A 25,189-nucleotide genomic window follows, 5' to 3' on the forward strand; every position below is an offset into this window, starting at 1 on the left:
ACAGAAAGTTTCAAACTACATCATGTTGCTGTAACAGGCCTCTGCAATGCAAGCAAGCTCTTCTTTGCTGTATTGGTACAAGTTGGTCCTCTTATATTATACAGGGAAATTAAGTGAATCTATCAAATGTCTAAGGAAAATTAACCTCCCTAAATGAAACTTACTGTCATTTATACTTACGATCTTTTTAATGTTTTGCTCCAAGTGACAAGATGAGATGATGGAAAGTATGCTTTATATGTCTTGTTTTTTTTTTTTTTTTTAAAGGATAATAAATAAGGAGCTTAAAAAGTTAGAGTGCATAATTTCTGTGTCACCAAACAAAATTGCAAAAATAACGACTGTTCAAAAAAGTTTTAAACACTGTCCCATCTTCCACTGGTTGGGCAAACAGGCTATCCTGCCCCAAACTCACTGTCTGGTCCAATCAAACAAATTGTAATTTTGTTTATGCCAGTTGTTGCACCAAAATTACACACTTCACCTTTGAATGGGACAGGTGGGGTTATCAAACAAATATTTTTATCCTCAATCACGGTACATTCAAACCACTGATCATCACTCAGGTTATGATGTTCATTTACAAATGTGTTGCTCAGTATCATCACCTTACAGAAACACTGTTAGAGACTGAGTTTAAAACTGATATTATTTGGATTATCTTATATCATGTTTTAATGCTGTCATCACATTCATCTGAAGTGTGTGCAGGGAGAAATACAGAAATATCTCTGATATTAGAGAAATGTATAAAATTCTCCTTTAGACATATATTATTAATCCTTCTCCGAAATAAAAACAAACAAGCAATTCTTATATGCACATCTAACCTTGCTCATCATATCCCATAATATGACTAGGAGAGCATTTACTTTCAATTGATGCCGATTTAGTCAAATATTCCCTAAGGAAACACACACACATACACACATTCACGTGCAAGCACACCCCTTCAACATGCTAGAGTGCATTCAATCCAAATGCCATCAATTCCATTGGAATTTTTTCATTGAAATACATCCGCCCCATTCCCACCCAGTCTGCGAGTCTCCCCTTGACTTATAAACACAAAGAAATAATGGGGGAAACTGATGTCCCGAGTAGATGCAGTGCATGTGTGGTGGAGGGGAAGGGGCACGCGGGCGTTCCACGACTCTCATTCGTCCTCAAAATTCTGATTGAGTAGGAAGTTGGCCGCCAGATTCTCGTTCTTCTCACAGGCAAAGTACACCTGGACCACCAGGGCTTCGGAAAAACCAAGAGCTTTTAACTTAAAGAGAGAAACAGGAAAATGGAAAAAGGTGATTATTTACAAGGGAACAAATCATGAAAAACACAATTTTTATTCCTTTTTTTTATTTAAAAGTTCCACCCAGACCATTTAGTGAAATTTAAGCTGGCACCACACTAGCAGACTCCAAACAACTCGATTTTGGCTGAGGGTGTCACATACTCTCTTCAATCGGTGCTATGACACACTTGCCGATTCAAAATGGTGGAGGGGTGACAAGCATACCAACTGACCACAACTCTCTCACTCTGATTTCCTGTCACGTGGAGCTCGCCGATATAACAACAGGGGTACTGCATGAGCATAAAGAGTTGTAATCCAGTATATAAATTTAGGTAGCGATTCATGGAGTAACTTTACCTTGTGAAAGTGTGTGATTGTGTGTTTATCCCCTCGAGGCTTGCCGTAGAACGTACATGTCCATATGCTGCTTTTAGTGAGTAAACAAATTACGTTCAATAAAAACCGACTGTTGTGGCTCCGCTTTCTGATTTCATTAGTCATTTCGTGTAGGAGAAAAACGCAGGAAAACGCTTGGTGACAGAATCACTTTGGATTACAATCAGAGTTTGTGATGATATGCAGCTGCGTGCGATGAAAACGTTCAAATCAGCTTGCCGTCTTCTCGATTCTTCAGTAAGAGAAGCTCATTGGTCACTTGACGAGAACACAAGAACCCGCCCCAAGCGACAGAATGATGTTTTTCAAGCACTTTTTCAGTTTTTGAAGTCATTAACTCAGCAAGGAGTCCTGACGGTCATGTGATTAACCACCTCCTACTGGTAGACGCTAATGCATGCTCAATCTACCTCCATCTGGCCACTGATTATGTTAATGAAGCTCACACCTGAAAATCACTAGAAAAATCAGCTAGTGTGATGCCGGTTTTAGCTGCAAAATATGGTTCAATTCCAAATATTATCATGATATTGACATCACAACCATGAATACATTTGATGCCCACATTTACAATCAACACCAAAACAGCAACTTAGTGTGGTTGTTGTTACCCATTTTGCATGCAAAGCTGTTAGCCAACTATTTTAGAGGTCACTTTCATATGCAGGTCTTTAAAGGTACTGTAGCAAAAACAGCTAAACAATTTAACTCTGGTCAGATTGTGAAGTCCAGATTCCAAGCTTTCAAATGACACCTATTTTGTTTCAAGTGAGTAGTTTTTAATTAAATAGCAGGCAGCTCCAGTTTAAAGGGTTTAAACACAAGAAGTTAAATGATCTGTATCGGCCACAATGAGGTGTAAATTATCGGTTCTAGGCAACAGCCACAATGAGCTGTGAATTATCGGTTAACAGTATCAGCTACAATGAGCAATGAATTAGTATTGGCCAGAATAAGCTGTGAATTATTGGTTACCAGTACCAGCCACAATATCAATTATCTGTATCGGCCACAATGAGCTGTGTGTTATCAGTATCAGCCACAATGAGCTATGAATTATCAGTATCGGCCAGAATAAGCTGTGAACTGTCGGTTATCAATATTAGCCACAAAGAGCTGTGAATTATCGGTATCAGCCACAATGAGCTGTGAAATATTGGTAATCAGTACCAGCCATAATAATCTTTAAATTATAGGTATCAGCCAGAGTGAGCTGTGAAATATCGGTAAACAGTACCAGCCATAATGATCTATAAATTATCGGTATCGGCCAGAATGAGCTGTGAAATATCAGTAGTCAGTACCAGCCATAATGATCTATAAATTATTGGTATCAGCCAGAGTGAGCTGTGAAATATCGGTAAACAGTACCAGCCATAATGATCTATAAATTATTGGTATCGGCCACAATGAGCTGTGAATTATTGGTTATCAGTATCAGCTACAATATGCACTGAATAATTGTATCGGCCAGGATAAGATGTGAATTATCAGTTCTCAGTATCAGCCACAATGATCTATAAATTATTGGTATCGGCCAGAATGAGCTGTAAAATATCGGTAATCAGTACCAGCCATAATGATCTATAAATTATCGGTATCAGCCACAATGAGCTGTGAATTATTGGTTAACAGTATCAGCTACAATGAGCTGTGAAATATTGGTTATCATTACCAGCCGCAATTAACTACGTTTCCATCCAAGGGTTTTTTTGCGACAAAAGGTGTAGCGCATCAAAAAGTTTACCGATATAGCTGATGGAGACGCAAATTATCACTAAAATTTCACAAGTGTCGACATAATATTTTTCTGTTTAACTCTAGCGCATAAACTATGTAGATACTTCAAATGTTGTGAAAAACTGGTTTGGAAACACTTTGTCGATAAAATTGGCATTAACGCAAAAATGTAGTGTCACATGACAGAATTTACCCCAATCGTTAGCCTGTGTTAATCATGACGACAAGGTATACATCCTTGAAAGCCAATTTATTGTACGTGAAGCATTACTCGCACTGCACAGATCCGATGCTGCAAACACATCTGCCTCATGACACTTCCAGGAGTGCCAAAACAAATAAATGGCCACTCTTTGCGATTAATTTAATTGCAGTAGCCATCCATTCATTTATTAAAGTTGCTTTTCCACACCATTCAAAATAATACACGGCAGGCATGGAATTAACCCACAATACAAAAAACATAATTTCTGTGCACAAAGATGTTTTAAATGGAAAATAATACACAATACTAGGAGAAAATCTTCAGTGTGCTTTTTTAGAACACTAACATATGCCCAATTATATTAAATTATTGTTCAGCTTACTTTTGAAAAAATGCCGGCAAAATTCCCTGTATTAAATTAAATTAAATTAATTACCAAACGAAAAAAGCATTAAATTAATAAAATAAATTACCAAACGAAGAAAAAAATTTATATTGTTAGGCCTATATACTTGCCTTTTCTTTACACAAACTTAAATTAGCCATACCTTGTTCTGTAGACAAACAAAATCGGCTGAATGACATTCTCAGAATGTTCTACACTTTTTTCAAGACTATAAACTATCGGATCTATTTGTCCAATGCTGAGTTCACTTTCAGAAAACTTTACCTCAGATCGCATTTGCTGAGCTTCTTCAGAAAATGTCAACTGCATTATGACGCTAAAATTAATTTTAGATGTCAATCAAGTTCAGTTGGTCGTTAAAAGTTGCTGGCCAAATATGCGGGACATAATGCAGTTGTGATTGCAATGCTTTAAATTAGATGATTGTTCAAAATAGCCTATTGAATATCAGGAATGTATCATATGTAAACCCTGATATTACACCGCATAAATGTTTCTTTAATAGCTGTGCACACAACATATACACGTCGATGGATGATCCTTATACTAAGACCGAAAATTTCCCCACTAGGTGCAGGATGCCAGCTTGAGCAGGGCCATGACAATTCGCTTTTGGGTCGGAACCGGTGGTAACCTGCAATAGGCGCATCATCAGGACCAATATTACCGTCCTATCAGAAGGGCAACAGCTCCCTTTTGATTGCAATTCCTCATCTTCTGATTGCGTTTATTTGTGAAATTAAAATGACAGTTAGCTGGTTCATTTCAATGAATTGTCTCAATACTCTCCCCATTTTACAAAGACTTCGGGGGGAAAAAATTAGGGACATCTGGGAGGCGAAAGGTACACAATTAGCGATATACACACATTTCTGAATGGAAACGGCAGATTTCTTTTGCGATAAACCAAAACTTATGCGACAAAGTGTTTGTTTTTTAAGCATGACGTCATCACGCACACCAGAAACGGGCAGAAGACGGCAAATTTCGCAAACATTTTTTTTACACATTTTCACTCTGTCGATAACAAAACTAGATTAATGATATATAAATTATCTGTATTGGCTACAATGAGCTGTGAATTATCGGTAATCAGTATCAGCCACAATTATCTATAAGTTATCAGTATCAGCCACAATGAGCTGTGAATTATTGGTTTTCGATCCAGACATTTCATATGAGTGCAACCCTATTGCAAACAACATTTCATGTTGACTTCAAGCTTTAAAATCAACTATGGTTATTTAGGGAAATGACAAGAAACAAAGTACAAGGAACATACCCTGACCCCTGACTGACCAAACATACTGGTCAGTGGTTTTCACTCACCCTCTCAATGGCTTCTTTCTCCTGTTGTGTCACTTGGATGTAACTGCCAGGTGCTCCTTCGTCAGCCACAGCACCCAGGTCAGCGAACTCCCCACTCTCTCCGCCCTCCCCTTCACCCACTGGTGCATTCAACATCTGGATGAACAGCTCCTGATGCTGGCTGATTTGCTGCCATCAACAAAAACATTGTCGCGGTGAGTAACAGACATTATACAATGTCTGTGAAACCGTATGCTTTCTACAACATCATCTTCATCATCATCATCAGGCGTATGAGAGACTGCTGATCACCTGCAGTAGTTCTGGGTTCTCCTGACCCAGCTGCTGTAAGAGGGCCGACAGTAAGGACGGGTTCTGCTGAATCACCTGCCTCATACTCTGAAACTGCGGCTGTGAACGCAGGAACTCCAGAGGATTCTCACCTAACACAACATAAATTTTACATCACAATCATATATGATGCCATTATAAAATTAAGCAACATTGTGAATATTGCAATGATTTGAATGTGCTTTTTATTTAGCTACAAGGATTCCTAAGAATCGTGCCATTAGACTATTTTTTAGTTTGGCTCAAGACTTAAGAGTATGACAGTGTTGAGATGTGTTAATAGTGTCTGAGTTAAATTCCAGACGCAAAAATTGTGTTAGTAGTTGGTAAGTTTTGATTCAACTATTCTGTGATATTGTCCATTTCAATTAATCTACTAAAAACTCTGATTCAGCGATTCCTTCACCGATGTTCAAGTGTGTGTTTCATGGGTGTTTCATAATTTTGAGAAGAAAATTACATAAATCTTCTGTGATGCATGTGCATACACTCTTGGACATTGTTAGTAGACACATTTACAAAAAATAAAATAAAAAAAAATAAATAAAAAAGTGCGAGAGTGTGAAAAATATGTATCAAGTCATGGTGCTTAAAGTGCCCAAAGTTGCTGAAAAAACCCCTATAAAAGGTAAATATTTCAGTTCAATCTAAAGAGAAACTAGACAAATACACAACACCTTTCTTGTGGACCATGCTCATTGATTTACAGGTTTCTCACCTTCTGTGGAGGGTGTGTCAGTGGTGAGTTGGGTTGGGGCAGGGCTGGTTTCCTGAACAGGGACTGAAGGGATCCCCTGAAAGAGAAGACATCATCACACTCAAATACATACAAATGCACAGAACAAAATACTGTAAAACTCTCAAAGCCAGCAGCTCTGTGCAAATACGGAATGAACACAGGGCAGACTATATCATCAAAAGTTAAAAAGCACACGTATTGTAACGTTTCTCAGATGTGCCCAGGAACTCTTTTACTTTTTGAGTAATTATGAGTGTAAGATCTGGATGTATGAAACTGGAACTTGTGTGAGCAGCAAAATCAAAGTCACTCACATTTAGCAGGTACTCCACAGCACGATGAGGGTTATTATAACTGGCCTTGAGTGCAGCCACTACTTTATCTCGCTCATAGCCCATAGACATGATATTAGTGAGCATGGCATCATACTCCTGACCTGTCACTGCAAAACACATGCACAAGAACATCAGAAAACACGAGAGGAAGTGGCATTTCTACACCTGCTGCAGGTTTTTGTAAATTAACTATAAAGAACAAGAGATTTTCATAATCAAAGGATCTGGAAATGATCATGGCTTGACTTTTTCCGTTACCCAAAGTTGAAGATGCATCTTCCCCATCAGCCACAATGCTCCTACCACTGCAAAACAAGCACACGACACCCTTAGATTATGAGCAGGAATAGTTCTCACAAACATTTTAATTCTCTCATTAATGCAAGTGAATGCTGACCAGAACTTTGAAGCTCCAAAAAGCATATAAAGGCAGCATAAAAGTAATCCATACGACTCCAGTGGTTTAATCCATGTCTTCTGAAGTGATCCAATCGGTTTTGAGTGAGAACAGACCAAAATATATATTTTTGGAGCTTCAAAGAGCTGAAATATTCTTCTAAAAATCTTCATTTGTGTTCTGCTGAATAATGAAAGTCATACACATCTGGCATGGCATGAGGGTGAGTAAATGATGTGAGAATTTTCATTTTTGGGGGAACTATCCCTTTAAGGTTTTTTGCATTTCTGTGACTCAAGCCTAAAATTACAGCTGTAAAATTCCATGATATTTCCAGGTTTTCCATGTCTGTGAGAATCCTTTACTAATACCAACAATAAATAAAAAATAAATAAATTCAAAAATCATTTTTGGCGTCTTGGTTAAGGCCTCACCCGTCAGGGCTCTGTGCAGGTGAGACAGATGCAGGGGGGTCATCCGGGCACTCGTCTCTGGGGATAGGGATGACTGCAGGGGCTGGAAGAGGAGGAGGAGGAGGAGAGGAGGAGGAGGAAGAGGAAGGTGCAGCAGAGGATTTGGGCAGCTCTGAGGGTGGGGTGGGTGGCGACTTTGTCTGGAAGAGAAAAATCTTCATACTCAAAACATTTAATCTAAAAACAATTTCAGCATTTATTCAAATATATATTTGAATGTGCCATTTCAGTGATGAAAGACTTCGTCATCTGACCTTTGACACCATCACCACCACAAAGTTCTTCTCGTCAATTTTGTACTCCTTGATGGGCGTGTCATCCTGCAGGATTTTTCCGGCGTAGATGAGCTTCTGTCCTGCCACTGGAAAACTGTCTCTGCCCTTCTGAGCCTCAATCTTCTCCTTCAGTGCCTTCACCTGAGTCATAATAATGATTAAAATCATACATTTCCATCACCAAAGGGGAAAAAAAGATAACTGGATTAAAGCAACCAGACATCCCCAGAGGGGAGAGGAAAATTTCATATATAGTACAATATAAATCTACATCCAAAAATTATATTATAATGATTGAACTGTTATTGTAACATGACAGGGACTCATTCATAACTCAGGCAATGGATATAGTTCATCATATGTGTATATAATCAGTACTTCCATACATTTATCTATTTTTTACTAATATGTATTACTATTAGTTCACTATAATCAATAATACCCATCCATCATCTGTCTGTCTGTCCATCCATCCATCTCACTTTCTGTATTTTCTATCTATCTGACTTTGTCTTTTCTGTCTATCTCACTTTGTCTTTTCTATCTGTCTGACTGTCTATCTCACTTTCTGTATTTTCTGTCTGTCTATCTCACTTTCTGTATTTTCTGTCTGTCTGTCTGTCTATCTCACTTTCTGTATTTTCTGTCTGTCTGTCTGTCTGTCTCTCACTTTCTGTATTTTCTGTCTGTCTATCTCACTTTCTGTATTTTCTGTCTGTCTGACTGTCTATCTCACTTTCTGTATTTTCTGTCTGTCTATCTCACTTTCTGTATTTTCTGTCTGTCTGTCTGTCTATCTCACTCTCTGTATTTTCTATCTGTCTATCTCACTTTCTGTATTTTCTATCTGTCTATCGCACTTTCTGTATTTTCTGTCTGTCTATCTCACTTTCTGTATTTTCTGTCTATCTCACTTTCTGTATTTTCTGTCTGTCTATCTCACTTTCTGTATTTTCTGTCTGTCTGACTGTCTATCTCACTTTCTGTATTTTCTGTCTGTCTATCTCACTTTCTGTATTTTCTGTCTGTCTGTCTGTCTATCTCACTCTCTGTATTTTCTATCTGTCTATCTCACTTTCTGTATTTTCTGTCTGTCTATCTCACTTTCTGTATTTTCTGTCTGTCTGTCTGTCTATCTCACTTTCTGTATTTTCTGTCTGTCTGTCTGTCTGTCTCTCACTTTCTGTATTTTCTGTCTGTCTATCTCACTTTCTGTATTTTCTGTCTGTCTGACTGTCTATCTCACTTTCTGTATTTTCTGTCTGTCTATCTCACTTTCTGTATTTTCTGTCTGTCTGTCTGTCTATCTCACTTTCTGTATTTTCTATCTGTCTATCTCACTCTCTGTATTTTCTATCTGTCTATCTCACTTTCTGTATTTTCTATCTGTCTATCTCACTTTCTGTATTTTCTGTCTGTCTATCTCACTTTCTGTATTTTCTATCTGTCTATCTCACTTTCTGTATTTTCTATCTGTCTATCTCACTTTCTGTATTTTCTGTCTGTCTATCTCACTTTCTGTATTTTCTATCTATCTCACTTTGTCTTTTCTATCTGTCTATCTGACTTTCTGTATTTTCTGTCTCTCACTTTCTGTCTTTTCTATCTATCTGTCTATCTGACTTTCTGTATTTTCTGTCTATCTGACTTTCTGTCTTTTCTATCTATCTGTCTATCTGACTTTCTGTCTATCTGACTTTCTGTATTTTCTGTCTCTCACTTTGTCTTTTCTATCTATCTGTCTATCTGACTTTCTGTATTTTCTGTCTCTCACTTTCTGTCTTTTCTATCTATCTGTCTATCTGACTTTGTCTTTTCTGTCTCTCACTTTCTCTATTTTCTGCCTATCTGACTTTCTGTATTTTCTGTCTATCTCACTTTGTCTTTTCTATCTATCTGACTTTCTGTCTATCTGACTTTGTCTTTTCTGTCTCTCACTTTCTGTCTTTTCTGTCTATCTCACTTTCTGTCTTTTCTGTCTCTCACTTTGTCTTTTCTGTCTATCTGACTTTCTGTCTTTTCTGTCTCTCACTTTCTCTATTTTCTGTCTATCTGTCTTTCTGTCTTTTCTATCTATCTATCTATCTCTATTTTCTGTCTATCTGACTTTCTGTCTTTTCTGTCTATCTGACTTTCTGTCTTTTCTGTCTATCTGACTTTCTGTCTTTTCTGTCTATCTGACTTTATCTTTTCTGTCTATCTATCTATCTATCTGTCTATCTGTCTTTCTCTATTTTCTGTCTATCTGTCTCTCACTTTCTGTCTTTTCTGTCTATCTGACTTTGTCTTTTCTGTCTCTCACTTTCTCTATTTTCTGTCTATCTGTCTTTTCTATCTATCTATCTGTCTATCTCTATTTTCTGTCTATCTGACTTTCTGTCTTTTCTATCTGTCTGACTTTGTCTTTTGTCTATCTGACTTTCTGTCTTTTCTGTCTATCTGACTTTCTGTCTATCTGACTTTCTGTCTTTTCTGTCTATCTGACTTTCTGTCTTTTCTGTCTATCTCACTTTCTGTCTTTTCTGTCTATCTGTCTTTTCTATCTATCTGTCTTTCTCTATTTTCTGTCTATCTGTCTTTCTCTATTTTCTGTCTCTCACTTTCTGTCTTTCTCTATTTTCTGTCTCTCACTTTCTGTCTTTCTCTATTTTCTGTCTCTCACTTTCTGTCTATCTCACTTTCTGTCTTTTCTGTCTATCTGTCTTTCTCTATTTTCTGTCTATCTGTCTTTCTCTATTTTCTGTCTATCTGACTTTCTATCTTTTCTGTCTATATGACTTTCTCTATTTTCTGTCTATCTGTCTATTTTCTGTCTATCTCTCTCTCTCTATTTTCTGTCTATCTGTCTCTCTCTATTTTCTGTCTATCTGTATTTTCTGTCTATCTGACTTTCTGTCTTTTCTATCTATCTGTCTATCTGACTTTCTGTATTTTCTGTCTATCTGTCTCTGACTTTCTGTCTTTTCTGTCTTTCTCTATTTTCTGTCTCACTTTCTGTCTTTTCTATCTATCTGTCTATCTGACTTTCTGTATTTTCTGTCTATCTAACTTTCTGTCTTTTCTATCTGACTTTCTGTATTTTCTGTCTCTCTCACTTTCTGTATTTTCTGTCTATCTGTCTGTCTATCTCACTTTCTGTATTTTCTGTCTGTCTATCTCACTTTCTGTATTTTCTATCTGTCTATCTCACTTTCTGTATTTTCTGTCTGTCTGACTGTCTATCTCACTTTCTGTATTTTCTGTCTGTCTATCTCACTTTCTGTATTTTCTGTCTGTCTGTCTGTCTATCTCACTTTCTGTATTTTCTGTCTGTCTGTCTGTCTGTCTCTCACTTTCTGTATTTTCTGTCTGTCTATCTCACTTTCTGTATTTTCTGTCTGTCTGACTGTCTATCTCACTTTCTGTATTTTCTGTCTGTCTATCTCACTTTCTGTATTTTCTGTCTGTCTGTCTGTCTATCTCACTCTCTGTATTTTCTATCTGTCTATCTCACTTTCTGTATTTTCTATCTGTCTATCTCACTTTCTGTATTTTCTGTCTGTCTATCTCACTTTCTGTATTTTCTGTCTGTCTATCTCACTTTCTGTATTTTCTATCTGTCTATCTCACTTTCTGTATTTTCTGTCTGTCTATCTCACTTTCTGTCTGTCTATCTCACTTTCTGTATTTTCTGTCTGTCTATCTCACTTTCTGTATTTTCTATCTGTCTATCTCACTTTCTGTCTGTCTATCTCACTTTCTGTCTGTCTATCTCACTTTCTGTATTTTCTGTCTGTCTATCTCACTTTCTGTATTTTCTGTCTGTCTATCTCACTTTCTGTATTTTCTGTCTGTCTATCTCACTTTCTGTATTTTCTGTCTTTTCTATCTGACTTTCTGTATTTTCTGTCTCTCTCACTTTCTGTATTTTCTGTCTATCTGTCTGTCTATCTCACTTTCTGTATTTTCTGTCTGTCTATCTCACTTTCTGTATTTTCTATCTGTCTATCTCACTTTCTGTATTTTCTGTCTGTCTGACTGTCTATCTCACTTTCTGTATTTTCTGTCTGTCTATCTCACTTTCTGTATTTTCTGTCTGTCTGTCTGTCTATCTCACTTTCTGTATTTTCTGTCTGTCTGTCTGTCTATCTCACTTTCTGTATTTTCTGTCTGTCTATCTCACTTTCTGTATTTTCTGTCTGTCTGACTGTCTATCTCACTTTCTGTATTTTCTGTCTGTCTATCTCACTTTCTGTATTTTCTGTCTGTCTGTCTGTCTATCTCACTTTCTGTATTTTCTGTCTGTCTATCTCACTTTCTGTATTTTCTGTCTGTCTATCTCACTTTCTGTATTTTCTATCTGTCTATCTCACTTTCTGTATTTTCTGTCTGTCTGACTGTCTATCTCACTTTCTGTATTTTCTGTCTGTCTATCTCACTTTCTGTATTTTCTGTCTGTCTGTCTGTCTATCTCACTTTCTGTATTTTCTGTCTGTCTGTCTGTCTATCTCACTTTCTGTATTTTCTGTCTGTCTATCTCACTTTCTGTATTTTCTGTCTGTCTGACTGTCTATCTCACTTTCTGTATTTTCTGTCTGTCTATCTCACTTTCTGTATTTTCTGTCTGTCTGTCTGTCTATCTCACTTTCTGTATTTTCTGTCTGTCTATCTCACTTTCTGTATTTTCTGTCTGTCTATCTCACTTTCTGTATTTTCTATCTGTCTATCTCACTTTCTGTATTTTCTGTCTGTCTGTCTATCTCACTTTCTGTATTTTCTGTCTGTCTGTCTCTCACTGTCTGTATTTTCTATCTGTCTATCTCACTGTCTGTATTTTCTATCTGTCTATCTCACTGTCTGTATTTTCTATCTGTCTATCTCACTGTCTGTATTTTCTATCTGTCTGTCTGTCTATCTCACTTTCTGTATTTTCTGTCTGTCTATCTCACTTTCTGTATTTTCTGTCTGTCTGACTGTCTATCTCACTTTCTGTATTTTCTGTCTGTCTATCTCACTTTCTGTATTTTCTGTCTGTCTGTCTGTCTATCTCACTTTCTGTATTTTCTGTCTGTCTATCTCACTTTCTGTATTTTCTGTCTGTCTATCTCACTTTCTGTATTTTCTATCTGTCTATCTCACTTTCTGTATTTTCTGTCTGTCTGTCTCTCACTTTCTGTATTTTCTGTCTGTCTGTCTCTCACTGTCTGTATTTTCTATCTGTCTATCTCACTGTCTGTATTTTCTATCTGTCTATCTCACTGTCTGTATTTTCTATCTGTCTATCTCACTGTCTGTATTTTCTATCTGTCTATCTCACTGTCTGTATTTTCTATCTGTCTATCTCACTGTCTGTATTTTCTATCTGTCTGTCTGTCTATCTCACTGTCTGTATTTTCTATCTGTCTATCTCACTGTCTGTATTTTCTATCTGTCTATCTCACTGTCTGTATTTTCTATCTGTCTATCTCACTGTCTGTATTTTCTATCTGTCTATCTCACTTTCTGTATTTTCTATCTGTCTATCTGACTTTCTGTATTTTCTGTCTGTCTATCTCACTTTCTGTATTTTCTATCTGTCTGTCTGTCTGTCTATCTCACTTTCTGTATTTTCTATCTGTCTGTCTGTCTATCTCACTTTCTGTATTTTCTGTCTGTCTGTCTATCTCACTGTCTGTATTTTCTATCTGTCTATCTCACTGTCTGTATTTTCTATCTGTCTATCTCACTTTCTGTATTTTCTATCTGTCTATCTGACTTTCTGTATTTTCTGTCTGTCTATCTCACTTTCTGTATTTTCTATCTGTCTGTCTGTCTGTCTATCTCACTTTCTGTATTTTCTATCTGTCTGTCTGTCTGTCTCTCACTTTCTTTATTTTCTATCTGTCTGTCTGTCTGTCTATCTCACTTTCTGTATTTTCTATCTGTCTGACTGTCTGTCTGTCTATCTCACTTTCTGTATTTTCTATCTGTCTGTCTGTCTATCTCACTTTCTGTATTTTCTATCTGTCTGTCTGTCTATCTCACTTTCTGTATTTTCTATCTGTCTGTCTGTCTATCTCACTTTCTGTATTTTCTATCTGTCTGTCTGTCTATCTATCTCACTTTCTGTATTTTCTATCTGCCTGTCTGTCTGTCTCACTTTATGTATTTTCTATCTGCCTGTCTGTCTGTCTCACTTTATGTATTTTCTATCTATCTATCAGTAACACGCTGTCTGAATCATGCTTAACACGCCCAGCTGATCCCCAATGGCCATAAATGAATAAAAGCTCTTATTTGTTTGTAAAGTCAATTTTTTCCCCGAAATATGCTGCTATCATGAATATATAGGGATCGAAAGCATTATTGACATGCATTAAACGCGAGTAAATAAACGCATAATTACCGTCTGATCATCGTCGATGTCTATTTGAATGGTCTGCTGTTGCAAAGTCTTCAGTGTGATCTGCATGACTGCTCTACCTTTATCTTCTCCTTTATTCCTGAATATGGATCTTTGTGCACGTTTATATCCCAAAATAATGTGCGATTTTAAAGCGAGCGGCAGATTATACGCGTTTAGAGATGAAGCGCTTTAGCTAATAAGCTAAAAACACGCATTTTCTTCTTTGGTGTTTTGGATGGAGCGGCGGCACTCCGGAAGGTTTCTTGACACACTGTCACCTTTCGGACAAAAGTGGAACGACAGTTTGTATCCGTGAACTTGTTTTTAAAGGTACACTCACTATATTTCCCTAATGAAAATATCAAGTCATTTACATTTGCATTATAAGAAGAAGGCTCCAGTCTCCAGTCATGTCATTGGCCGAGAAAAAGCTGTTTTATGCTACATAGAGCGCAGGCCCGGTTCCAGATCTAAATCACTGAGGGTGCTTCTGAAAATAGTGGGGGTGCTCTGTATAAAGTGATGTATCGTAATTAAAAAAAAAATGTTAATTTTTTTTTTATTAAATTTTTTTTATATAGATTAAATCATGTTTAAATGCTACTAAAAAGTAAAGAAAAGTTTTTTATGTACAAAACATTTATTGCTTCTTTTTTTTTTTTTTTTTTTTTCATGCTCTGTCGCTGAAAATGACCGCAAACTGCTGCACCTGCAGATTAGGACATACTGATTTGCAAAATCACACACTTTTATAAGTTTTGATGCAGAATTTTGTGTGTTCACAAAATGCAGGGATTTCTGTGTGTTTGCTGGGATTCAAGGAAATCTGCTTGCCAATTTACAGTATTAGACTAACATATTCAATATAGTAGGGGTGTGCAATTATTTTGGTACAGGACCCATATCAGCTGTTAAGTAGAACATGGAAGAGAGAAGATAAAAAGTTCTGCATAGTTGTATCTTTTAAGCCCAAAAGTAGTAGTGCGCTCATGCACTCAGTGAATGACGCACAATTTTCTGAAATGAATACAGACTGATGGGACCATTCTGCGATTGCTTGGAATTTTGCTGCTACTTTTCTATCACGTGTTAGCAAGAGCATGCGCTTGTTTTGATTATTGGGTGGGTTACCCTTGGTACTAAACAACACACACATGAGCCTCATAAATGGACACGGAGAGGCTGCATCACACTTTTCTTTTAGCATAATATTGCACTATTGAGCACTTTAGGTTTTTTTCCAAAGAGGAGAGATGCATGGTTGCCAGATTGCATAAATTACGTATGACATAAGGCTAAATATTTCCTATTTGTGCATGAATAAATCTCTGATTGGGGTGTTGCATCTATTATCTGGCAATCCTGGGCATATTAAAAGCTTGTGGTAGGTCCCAAAGCCAGATAAATGAAAAAGGGGACAGCTTTCAGGGGGCCTTTAAGGAACTTCTTGAAGTCTTAAATAGATAGTTCACCCCAAAAAAAGAAAATTATCTCATCATTTAATGCATACAATGCAAGTGAATGGTGATCAGACCTCCAAGAAACAGATCAAAAGATAAGTCCTTTTTTTTAACTCTAAATCTTTACTTTCACTTTTACATCTGAAAGTCACATGTGGTGCCTGTTTAGTTTAATGTTCACCTCTGAAAGTGAAAGTTAAAATGGAGATTTAGGGTAAAAAAAAGGACTTAAATATTGTTCTGTTTCTCACCCACACATATTATATCACTTCTGAAGATATGGATTTGTATGGATTACTTTATTTGATTTTTGGAGCTACAGAGGTCTGATCACCATTCACTTGCATTGTATGGACCTACAGAGCAGAGATATTTTTCAATTTTTTTTTGTTTTTGTTTGTGTTCTGCTGAAGAAAGAAAGTCATACACATCTGGGATGGGATGATTGAGAGTAAATGATGAGAGAATTAAAAAAAATTTTTTTGAAGAACAAAAATCTGGGTTACAGTAAGGCACTTACAATGGAAGTGAATAGGGCCAATCCATGAACCTTAAAATACACACTGTTTTTAAAAGTATGGCCACAAGATGTAAATAATATGCGTTAACGTGCTATTAATGTGAAAAATCTCTTGCTATCCTTTTCTGTGTAGTTATATCAAATTTTACAATTTTGTTGCCATGACGGCGTTGTGCCATAATCCTTAAAAACATAAATTTACAGCTCAAATAATACACAAGTTTAAAGAGAAAAATGCAAGTGCTTTTATAAAAGTATATGCTTTTAAACCCTCCAAAAATTGGCCCCATTAATTTCCATTGTAACTGCCTCAATGTAACACAGATGTTTTTTTTTTGTGGAAAGGGTCGTGACAAATCGAAATATTTTTTTTGTAGTAATCAAGATTATCCAACAAATGCTGTTGATTGAGTTTAACTTGAATTGAACATGGAATATTCCTTTAATTTCCTTTCTCAGTAACAATTTTCCATTATCAGTTTATCTTCTCATTTTTCCTTCCATATTTTTTTTATTTTATTTCAGCGATTTGAAAGACTAACTTACTTTTTTATTCAAGGGAGAATACTGTGTACCACCTACCTATCTATCTATCTATCTATCTATCTATCTATCTATCTATCTATCTATCTATCTGTCAGTCTGTCTGTCTGTCTGTCTGTCTATCTATCTATCTATCTATCTATCTATCTATCTATCTATCTGTCTGTCTGTCTGTCTGTCTGTCAGTCTGTCTGTCTGTCTGTCTGTCTGTCTATCTGTCTGTCTGTCTGTCTGTCTGTCTGTCTGTCTATCTATCTATCTATCTGTCAGTCTGTCTGTCTGTCTGTCAGTCTGTCTGTCTGTCTGTCTGTCTTTCTATCTATCTATCTATCTATCTATCTATCTGTCTGTCTGTCTGTCAGTCTGTCTGTCTATCTATCTGTCTGTCTGTCTGTCTGTCAGTCTGTCTGTCTGTCTGTCTGTCGATCGATCTATCTATCTGTCTGTCTGTCAGTCTGTCTGTCTATCTATCTTTCTATTTATCTATCTATCTATCTATCTATCTATCTATCTATCTATCTATCTGTCAGTCTGTCTGTCTGTCTGTCAGTCTGTCTGTCTTTCTATCTATCTATCTATCTATCTATCTATCTATCTGTCTGTCTGTCTGTCTGTCAGTCTGTCTGTCTATCTATCTGTCTGTCTGTCTGTCAGTCTGTCTGTCTGTCTGTCTGTCGATCGATCTATCTATCTGTCTGTCTGTCAGTCTGTCTATCTATCTATCTTTCTATCTATCTATCTATCTATCTATCTATCTTTCTATCTATCTATCTATCTATCTATCTATCTATCTATCTATCTATCTATCTATCTATCTGTCTGTCTGTTTGTCTGTCTGTCAGTCGGTCGGTCGATCGATCGGTCTGTCTGTCTGTCTGTCTGTCTGTCTGTCTGTCTGTCTGTCTATATATATATAGAGAGAGAGAGAGAGAGAGAGAGAGAGACCAGCACATTTATTCTGAAAAATGTCTTAGCTTGACGCTTGTTCAGCACGATATGCTAAGAAACTACACTACCCACAACCCACTGATCCGACCGCTTCCGGTCCAAGAGTTTGTAAACATACAAGGAGAGATTAATTCGTCATGAGGTCTCAACTAAAAATATTGCTGTGCTGGATATCTAGTCCATAATTAATCGACATTACATGTCATGCATGCTATGCACACCTGCGAGCATTAAATCAGCCCGAATAGATACATTGGCGAGGATTAAACCTTTTGAAAACATTCTTTTTGAGCTGGCTCGCGAGACGTTTGTTTTTCTGCACACTAGACAGACTCAAGCGCGCTCGAGCAGAAGCCTGGCGAGTCTTTTAAAGGCCGCATAGACGTGAATTTGGAGGGTTTGTTGTGCCCTGAATTGTGAGCTCAATGGGGAACTGTCTGTCTTCTCAAGGCGCTGATGATCTGTCCCTGCTGAACGAGTCCGAAGGGGCGAGTCTGCCTGGAGAGCCGCCGCCACCTTACCAGGTGCAGATGTCATGTTATTGTGTTGTATTAGTGCAGTATGAATGTGATCTTAATTTATTAAGCAATGCTTGTTGATAGCAGTTGCAACATTTTCCCCACAGGGTCTGAGACATAACCGTACTTGGTCTGATCTTAAACCGATAACTCATACAAAAATGCAAATTCTGTCAACATTTACTCCACCTCATGTTGTCCCAAACTTGTAAGACTTTATTTTTTTGGAATAAAAAAGGAGATGATGTTAGGCAGAATGTTAGCCTCAGTCACCATTCACTTTCATTGTATGGAAGATGCACTGAAAGTGTATGGTGACAGAGACTGTTATTCTGTCTAACGTCTTCTATTGTATTCTTGGTGGTCCAGTGCATTAATTATGTGTGATCAAACTCTCTCATGGCCCCCAGGAGCGAGTGCAGGTGCCAGTGTACCATCCCACGCCTAGTCAGACGCGGTTGGCAACTCAGTTGACGGAGGAGGAGCAGGTCCGTATCGCTCAGCGGATCGGGCTCATCCAGCACCTGCCCCGTGGGATCTTCGACCCGGGCTCAGAACCTTCTGACAAGAAGATCAAAGAGTAAGTAATGTTCAGAGAGTGGCCAGAACTGCTTAAAATATATGTGAAGGGGTGTAGCTGTTGTTTGTATAGAGTAACTTCTTACACTTCAAGTGCAGAAATGAATTCAGAAATGTTCAATTCAAAGTTGGTTTACAAAAAAAGGGAATGCATGACAAAATGATCATTTAAACAACTTTACAGCTCAAAAAGTGCATACGTTTTAACAGAAGGACTAATGTAAGTGGTTTTATAAAATTATTCGTTTCATATTTCTGCCTTTAAACCCTCCAAGAATTGGCCCCATTCACTTCCATTGTAAGTGCCCTCCCTGTTACCTGAATTTTTGCTTTTTTTAAAGAGGAGGAGGGACGAGTCAAAATTATTTTTTGTGGTAATCAGCATTGAGCCACAAATGCTGTCGTTTGAGCGTAACTTGTATTGAACGTGGAATATTCCTTTTAAGAGGGATTTGCGACATCAGCCAAAAAGGAAAGCTGTTTCAGAGGACGAGCATGTCATTACATTTTGATTAAAGATAATAAAGAAAATAAAGTGATAGTTCACCCATAATTAAAATTTCTCTTATAATTTGCTCATTTTCATGCCATCACAGATGTGTGACTTACTTTCTTTTGCTGAACACAAATGAAGATTTTTAGAAGAATATCTCAGCTCTGTTGGTTCATACAATGCAAGTGAATGGTGAACAGAACATTGGAGCTCCAAAAAGCACATAAAGGCAGCATAAAAGTAATCCATATGACTCCAGTGGTTAAATCCATATCTTCAGAAGATACCAAAATATTACTCCTTTTTCACTTAAACCCTCCTGTGGTATTTTGCCATTTTTGACTGAAATAAATTTTCCTTGTTTAATAAAAATGGTTTCCTTTATCTGAGCAGTACAAGGCTTGGTGACTTTTCCTCCATTTGCCATCTAAACATATAAAAAACAAAAAATTGGGCTTACTTTGATAAGTCTTAAGTGGTTGTAAAAAAAAAAAAAAAAAAAAACAACACGTGGTATACATGGTCAAAATTGACCAACTATTGAAAATGAATGGGAAAGACCAAAAAACTTTGCTGAGGTTTTTTTTTTTTTTTTTCTATCTGTCAAAGACAATCAATAAATCAGCAACAATGCAGAAAAAACATACGAAAATTACAAGGTGAGACTATAAAACATCCTCAGTGCAAAACATACACACCCACTCACACACAAACACACTTACACACACTCAAAAATTAATTGGTGAGACCCTAACCCTTAAATTTTTTTTTTTTTTTTTTTTTTTACATTTGTCAAAATAAATAAATAAATCAGTCACAATGCTAAACACACACACCCTCAGAAATGAAGGGGTGAGACAACACACTCATAATGCAGAACAAACACACATACACACACACACACACACACACACAGAACCAAGGCATCAATAAGTGGAGCTCTACAGCATCTTTTGGTCATTTTTGGCATTATAAGTCATCTGTTGTTTTCCAGCTGATGACAGCAATCTGACACACACACACACACACACACACACACGTTTGCAAAATAAATATACTATAGAAAGTTTGAAATTTCCAAATGTTTACTCTGATTCTTCTGTTTATACTCTAATTTAATTTTCAGAATTTTGCTGTTCATTTTCTTGATATTATTATGTATTTACTTTGAGCTATTACATTTTTATGTTTGAAATAAATTATTGGTAGAAAAATGCTTATTCTGTGGCTTCTCTTTGTAACACCATGGTCAGGTTTGACTGTAAGCATAATTACATTAACTGCAAAAACTGAAACTTCAAATCAAATTTAAAATGCTAAACATTGACAAATAAAAGTTTGATAATGTCTAAATATATCCAAATGCATATCTTGTGATAAGATATAAAATTAGGTTACAAAAAGCCACCAGACTACACAGTAGTGGGCTACAGTCATCCACTGGCTGTTTCTGGCATGACATGGTTTTCAAGTCATTTTATTTATATTTTATACACCAGATGGCAGCAATCTGCCTCCAATTCATGTCACATTCTCATATTTTCTTCATGTTTCAACTTATAGAAGTGTAGGTTTGAGTTATTCTTTTTTAATATAAATGTGCTTATTTGTATATGCAAATTAATGGTAGAATTTAGAAATTTACATGTAAATAAGATCAAAATATCATAAAATCCCAAAATAAATACATAATTTTATTGTTCTTACCTCAGGAAAGAATTATTATTTTTTTTAATCATTATCATCATCATCAAAAAACAAAAAAAAAAGGTTACACATCTAACCCTTCTGGTCAAAAATGAAACCCTGAATACCAAAGGGAGGTGCCATTTTTCAGTACCATAGGAGGGTTAAATTGTGACATCAGCAATCTCCTTGGCGATCTTGATTTCAAACTCGATTACTTTTTCTAGCGCCATCTAGTGCTCTGTGTATACGTCAAGCACTAAGAAATGTAATCGAGTTTGAAATCATGATCGTGCCTTCAGACTGCAATGGCATAATGCACAGTGAAAAAGGAGTTATATTTTGGTCTTTTCTTAACCAAAACAAATTAGATCACTTCTGAAGACATGGATTAAACCACTGGAGAAGTATGGATTATTTTTATGCTGACTTCATTTGCTTGTTGGAGCTTCAAAATTTCAGTTACCATTCACTTGAATTGTATGGACCTACAGAGCTGAAATATTCTTCTAAAAATCTTAATTTGTGTTCTGCAGAAGAATGAAAGTCATACACATCTGGGATGGCATGAGGATGAGTAAATGATGAGAGAATTTTCATTTTTGAGTGAACTATCCCTTTAACGCGAACAATACACAACCAGGAACATGTATTAAAGAGAAAGTTTGGTTTTGGGTGAGTTTCATTTCCATTTGATGTCTCTTTCCAGGTGTGTTATTTGCATGATGGACTTTGAGTACGGCGACCCAATCCGGTTCCTGCCCTGCATGCACATCTATCACGTGGACTGCATTGATGCCTGGCTCATGCGCTCCTTCACTTGCCCTTCCTGTATGGAGCCTGTGGATGCCGCGCTGCTGTCTTCCTACGAGACGAACTGAAAGTGCCTCCGAATACTGAGGGACATGCCAATCTCGTCAGCCAAGAGCCCTGAGCCGCTTGGGACAGTAGAATAAACAGTGAAGGTGGTGTGAGTGTGTGTCTGTGTTCACAGACCAGTATTAAACTCGAGAGGCCCCAGAAGGGTGTTAAAACATTTTCACTTGCATGTCAAAGCGCTTTTCAAACACATATACATGTACTTGATGTGACAATGAAGTTTAACATGGTGGAAGAAAACCACCAAAACATCTCTAATGAAGATAGAGAGCGTTTCTATGGCCAATTCAAAGGGGTTAATTAGGATGCATTTTGGATTAAAGGGATAGTTCACCCAAAAATGAAATTCTCTATTTGTCACCCTCATGCCATCCCAGATGTGCATGACATGCTTTCTTCTGCAGAAAACAAATTAAGATTTTTTTAAAGAATATCTCAACTCTGTAGGGCCATACAAAAAAGTGAATGGTAACTAGAACTTTGAAGCTCCAAAAAGCACACAAAGTCAGCATAAATGTAATCCATATGACTCCAGTGGTTTAATCCATGTCTTCAGAATTGATATGATAGATGTGGATGAGAAACAGATCAAAATTTAAGAACTTTTTTACTATAAATTCTCCTCCCTGCCTAGTGGGTGGCAACATACATGAAAAATAAGAAAATTGCCAAAAACAAAAAGAGGAGAATGTGAAAGTGAAAGTGGAGATTGATAGTAAAAAAAATAGACTTAATATATTTATCTAGTTTTCACCCACACTTATATTGCTTCTGAAGATAGAGATTTAACCACTGGCGCTTGATGGATTACTTTTATGCTGCCTTTGTGCTTTTTGGAGCTTCAAAGTTTTGGTCACCATTCACTTGCATTGAATGGATCTTTTTTGGGTGAACTATTCCTTTTAACAAATTCATTGTGTTTGCTTTTTTCCATTTTGTTCCAACCAAGTTCGCCAAATGTGCAAAACTAACAAGAGGGACTTGCACCCCTCTCTTTGGACGTGAAACTCACCCGTCACAAAATTTCTGCCAATGAATTTGTCCTGGACTGAGTTTGGTGGGTGGAGTTTCTTTGGCTGTGAATGTGCCTTTGGTGGCTCAGTATTAAAATGCTGAAAAAAAAAAAAAAACCCTTTCCATTAGATGAGAAACACCTAATGAAAATACTTAATTTACAAGAAAACTTGCGATGGCGATGTCTTTTCCTCTTTACTTCTGATAGTTTTACTAATTTTTGCCTTTAAGAGTCTCCATTTTCTTTCGCTGATCACTACAGAAGGATGTGTCCACATCTAAAAAGCTTCCAAAAAATTGCAAGTGTATTGTAGCGTGTCGTTTTGTGTTTAGTCATGTTTGAGGTGGTGGTGAGGTGGTTTAGTGGTAGACTCTGGGTTTTGCCTCGTCAGCTGCTGTTTTCCAGTTTCTGGGGTGAAAGTTGAGTTTATACTGGTTTTGGATCATTTGTGTCCCCCAAATGCTGGTTTTTGCTGTTACTTGTTGGATCCTGTATGTACCATCTTTGCTTTGCCTTGACCTTGTGGTCTATTTGGATTGATCTGTGGGGGCTGTGTTTATAGTTTTTTGTTTTCTTGGTGATTTAATTTTATTTTTGAAAAGTATAATAATGATACAATCACTAAACTTTGTGCACCTTTCAAATTCTGTCGACTAACCGAAAGCCGACATTAACAGTGGAAGCTTTAAAGCTATTCCTCGTTTTTCTCGTTTACTTAACTGATTAGTGTAAACATGTTTGAACTAAGCAAGAAAAAATTTACCTAAAGTGTGTAAATGCTTCAGTTTTGATACTGCTTGTAATGTCTTTTCTATATATGTTCGATGAAAACATTTTACTTGTGAAATGTCACAGTTTGAACTACCTATGCTAAAAGGAAAGTTTTACCTGAACTTTGTGAAAGGGATAGTTCACCCAAAAATTAAGATTCTTATAATTTACTCACCCTCATGCCATCCTAGATGTGTATGACTTTCTTCTGCAAAACACAAATGAAGATTTTTAGAAGAATATCTCAGCTCTGTAGGTACATACAATGCAAGTGAATGGTGACCAGAACTTTGAAGCTCCAAAAGCACATGAGGGCAGCATAAAAGTAATCCATATGACTCTTATATCATATATGAGTGGTTAAATCCATGTCTTCAAAAGTGATGTGATAGGTGAGAAACAGATCAATATTTAAGTAATTTTTTTCGTATAATTCTACTCCCTTTCCAGTTGGTGGCGATATGCACGAAGAATGCAAATCGCCAACAACAAAAGAAGAATGTGAAACTGGAGATTTATAGAAAAAAAGTATTTAAATATTGATCTGTTTCTCACCCACACTTATCATATCGCTTCTGAAGACATGGATTTAAACACTGGCGTCATATGGATTACTCTTATGCTGTCTTTATATGCTTTTTGGAGCTTCAAAGTTTTAGTCACCGTTCACTTGCATTGTATGGACCTACAGAGCTGAGATATACTTATAAAAATCTTAATTTGTGTAAAGCAGAAGAAAGAAAGTCATACACATCTGGGATGCTATGAGGGCGAGATAATGATAAGAGATTTTATATTTTTTGGGTGAACTATCCCTTTAAGAGCCCATGTTTAGCCTCCAAGTGCTTTCACAAATGTGGTACATTCAACACAAGTATACATTTCCCTCTGTATCTCTGTACTGGGCAGTTGTAACTTAATGTGATTTATTGCGAGGAACAGCATATGAAAATGCAGAAATCATACTCTTATTGTTATATATTATTTTTGATGAGTTAATTTATTTGTTTCCCCCCAATGATCTGTTATTGGATTAGAATTGAAATGTAGCTCTAGCACAAATAATAATAAATAAATAAATAATAATTCTATAAACTCTTGTGAAGTACAATCATCACAACGTTTGTTAATATGTTTTGTTTCAAATTAAAAAATAATTCAATTTCAAATTAATTTGCTTGTCGGTGCCATATAAGTGTACGTTTGCCAAAAAAAGAAAATAAATATAAATAACCGTGAAAAATAATTCCTGGGTAATCAGACATACTATTAAAATTCTGTGTTTAAAGGATAATAACTCAATAAAGATTGCCAAATTCTTCCAGTTCTTTTCTTATGTGTGTATTTTACACAAAAAAAAAAAAAAATATATATATATATATATATATATATATATATATATATATATATATATATATATATATATATATATATATATATATTACAACGACAAACTTTCCCTGCTCAAAATGAGATAACATTGGGTGAATTTAC

The 25,189-nt window shown here is 36.5% G+C and overlaps 2 protein-coding genes across 2 annotated transcripts; one reads left to right on the forward strand and one right to left on the reverse strand.

Annotated features, from left to right (window-relative positions):
• Positions 1-243: 243 nt before the first annotated feature.
• On the reverse strand, positions 244-14,535 carry rad23aa (RAD23 homolog A, nucleotide excision repair protein a). Its single transcript, XM_051704765.1, has 9 exons — positions 14,284-14,535; positions 7,899-8,060; positions 7,606-7,784; positions 7,033-7,079; positions 6,754-6,881; positions 6,419-6,494; positions 5,662-5,792; positions 5,371-5,538; positions 244-1,270 (listed from the first exon to the last, which is right to left on the reverse strand). Exons 1-9 carry the CDS (start codon positions 14,347-14,349, stop codon positions 1,157-1,159), a joined length of 1,071 nt encoding a protein of 356 aa, XP_051560725.1. The 5' UTR covers positions 14,350-14,535; the 3' UTR covers positions 244-1,156.
• A 3,321-nt stretch (positions 14,536-17,856) lies between these two features.
• On the forward strand, positions 17,857-25,019 carry rnf11a (ring finger protein 11a). The gene is made up of 3 exons (XM_051704784.1): positions 17,857-18,278; positions 18,683-18,852; positions 21,740-25,019. Exons 1-3 carry the CDS (start codon positions 18,180-18,182, stop codon positions 21,909-21,911), a joined length of 441 nt encoding a protein of 146 aa, XP_051560744.1. The 5' UTR covers positions 17,857-18,179; the 3' UTR covers positions 21,912-25,019.
• The last annotated feature ends 170 nt before the right edge of the window (positions 25,020-25,189 follow it).

The sequence above is a fragment of the Myxocyprinus asiaticus genome, chromosome 8, assembly GCF_019703515.2.
Source record: "Myxocyprinus asiaticus isolate MX2 ecotype Aquarium Trade chromosome 8, UBuf_Myxa_2, whole genome shotgun sequence".
NCBI classification, from domain to species: domain Eukaryota; kingdom Metazoa; phylum Chordata; class Actinopteri; order Cypriniformes; family Catostomidae; genus Myxocyprinus; species Myxocyprinus asiaticus.

Bases quoted from the DNA above. Each gene is read 5' to 3' on its own strand.
- rnf11a (XM_051704784.1), top strand. From the start codon at position 18,180: ATGGGGAACTGTCTGTCTTCTCAAGGCGCTGATGATCTGTCCCTGCTG. The intron at 18,279-18,682 runs GTGCAGATGTCA...CATGGCCCCCAG, and splicing joins AGCCGCCGCCACCTTACCAG to GAGCGAGTGCAGGTGCCAGT. The intron at 18,853-21,739 runs GTAAGTAATGTT...GTCTCTTTCCAG, and splicing joins TCTGACAAGAAGATCAAAGA to GTGTGTTATTTGCATGATGG.
- rad23aa (XM_051704765.1), bottom strand. From the start codon at position 14,349: ATGCAGATCACACTGAAGACTTTGCAACAGCAGACCATTCAAATAGAC. The intron at 8,061-14,283 runs GTAATTATGCGT...ATTATGACTCAG, and splicing joins ACATCGACGATGATCAGACG to GTGAAGGCACTGAAGGAGAA. The intron at 6,882-7,032 runs GTAACGGAAAAA...TGTGTTTTGCAG, and splicing joins AGATGCATCTTCAACTTTGG to TGACAGGTCAGGAGTATGAT.